Source organism: Terrapene carolina, unplaced genomic scaffold (assembly GCF_002925995.2).
Source record: "Terrapene carolina triunguis isolate 2854851 unplaced genomic scaffold, T_m_triunguis-2.0 Scaffold23108, whole genome shotgun sequence".
NCBI lineage: Eukaryota > Metazoa > Chordata > Testudines > Emydidae > Terrapene > Terrapene triunguis.
In genome coordinates this window covers 1-1,591 of record NW_020687459.1, presented here as the reverse complement: position 1 = coordinate 1,591, position 1,591 = coordinate 1, and the positions used below count along the sequence as shown (strand labels likewise).

Genomic DNA, 1,591 nt, shown 5'->3' with positions numbered 1-1,591 from the left:
CGCTGCTCTGAAAGCCCAGGCCCCTGCGCTAAGGGAGACTACCCATTTGCTGTAAACAGTACAGGGCATATGACACACAGCTGAGCAGAGCCGGTTCAGTCCAGTAGAGGGCTGCTGTCCCGGCCCTGGGCTCCTCCCAGACACACAGCTCGGCCAATGCCCCTCACTCCCGATCCCCAGCCCTGGGACAACGTGAACTGAGTTACCCCAATAACCCGTCCCTCTGGTGAGTATGAAGCCGTCGCGTCACTGGGCTGAGACCCCCCGAACTCATCGTGTCTGAACCAGGCCCCCGGACGCAAACAGCCAGTGAGAGCATTGAACCCGCTGAGCCACTGCAGCTGCCCCCCCCCACCCCCCCGCTACCTACCGCGTTGTCGGGGTGGAAGATGTAGGAGGCCGGGGAGTTGTCCACGATGATGATGCGGCTCAGGTCCCGGCCCAGGCGGCTCAGGTCCTTGACGTAGTTGCCGCGGTGGAAGACGCAGGACTCGCGGAAGAGGCGGGCGCGGAAAGCTCCCCATTTGTCCAGCAGGTCAGCCACGGGATCCGCGTACTGGGGGGCCGGGGGGACACGGTCAGGCTCGGCCAAAGGGGAGCAGGGGAGGGGCCGAGCCCTGGGGCCTTTGGCTGCTGGCCGAGGGCACTCGGGGGTCCCCCTCCCCGGGGGACACGTCTCAGCCCCTGAGAGCACGGGGGTGCCTCCTCAGGCAGCAGCTGCCCCAAAGCCATTGCGCAGCCTTCTGGGCACCCCCCATCCCCGAAGCCTTGTGGGGACACCGCGGAGGAGGGGGCGCAATGAATGGCTGAACTGGAGGGACAGCTTGGTCTAGTGATCAGGGGCCAGGACTCCTGGGTCCTATCCTGGCTCTGGGAGGGGAGTGAGGGCTAGTGGTTGGCGTAGGGCGGGCTGGGAGCCAGGACTCCTGGGTCCTATCCTGGCTCTGGGAGCCCCGTCTCCGGTGCTCTAGCTGGGGGGAGGGCGCGACGCTGAGCGCGTGGAGCAGGCCGACGCCCGCAGGCTGCCCGGCGTGGGGCGCTCACCTTGGCCAGGCTGGCGGTGAAGAGCACGCACTCGAAGAGCTCGCCCATGCGCCGCAGGAACTCGTCCACGTACGGGCGCTTCAGCACGTACACCTGGGGGAGGGGCAGCGTGAGCCGGCGGCCGCGGGGTTGGAGACGGGCAGCGCCCAGCGAGATGGGGCCCCTGGCGCCTGGGACCAAGCCCCCGCAGAGCCACCGAACGGCTGCCAACCCCCAGGAGCCACCCACCGTCCCAGGGGCTGGGGGGAGAACCCGGGGCAGGCTTGGGGGGGGGCAGGGGAGGTGCCAGGCCTGCCATGCCCCGAGCTCCTTTGCAGCAGCAGGCGCCCTGCGGCTCCCCAGGCGGCGTCTCTCCGGCGTCTCCACCCGAAGCTGCCGGCCGGCTCCGGCGCCAAGTAATCGAGAACAGGCCGACTGCGCAGACCACAGCCTATCCTGGATTACTTGAACCCGGCGCCGGCCTCCGTGTGGGGCGGGGACCTGCCTGCTGAACAGCGCCCGACGGTGGGAAAGTCAGCCCGGGGCTCCCCCCGCAGGAAACCTTGGC

The 1,591-nt window shown here is 68.9% G+C and overlaps 1 protein-coding gene across 1 annotated transcript; it reads right to left on the bottom strand.

The window, feature by feature from the left end:
* Positions 1-370: 370 nt before the first annotated feature.
* LOC112125867 (CTD small phosphatase-like protein) lies at positions 371-1,458 on the bottom strand (the record flags this gene model as incomplete). Its single annotated transcript, XM_026662122.1, has 2 exons — positions 371-556; positions 1,045-1,458. Coding segments are annotated over 2 exons (600 nt in total), but the record flags the coding sequence as incomplete, so codon positions are not given.
* Positions 1,459-1,591: the final 133 nt, after the last annotated feature.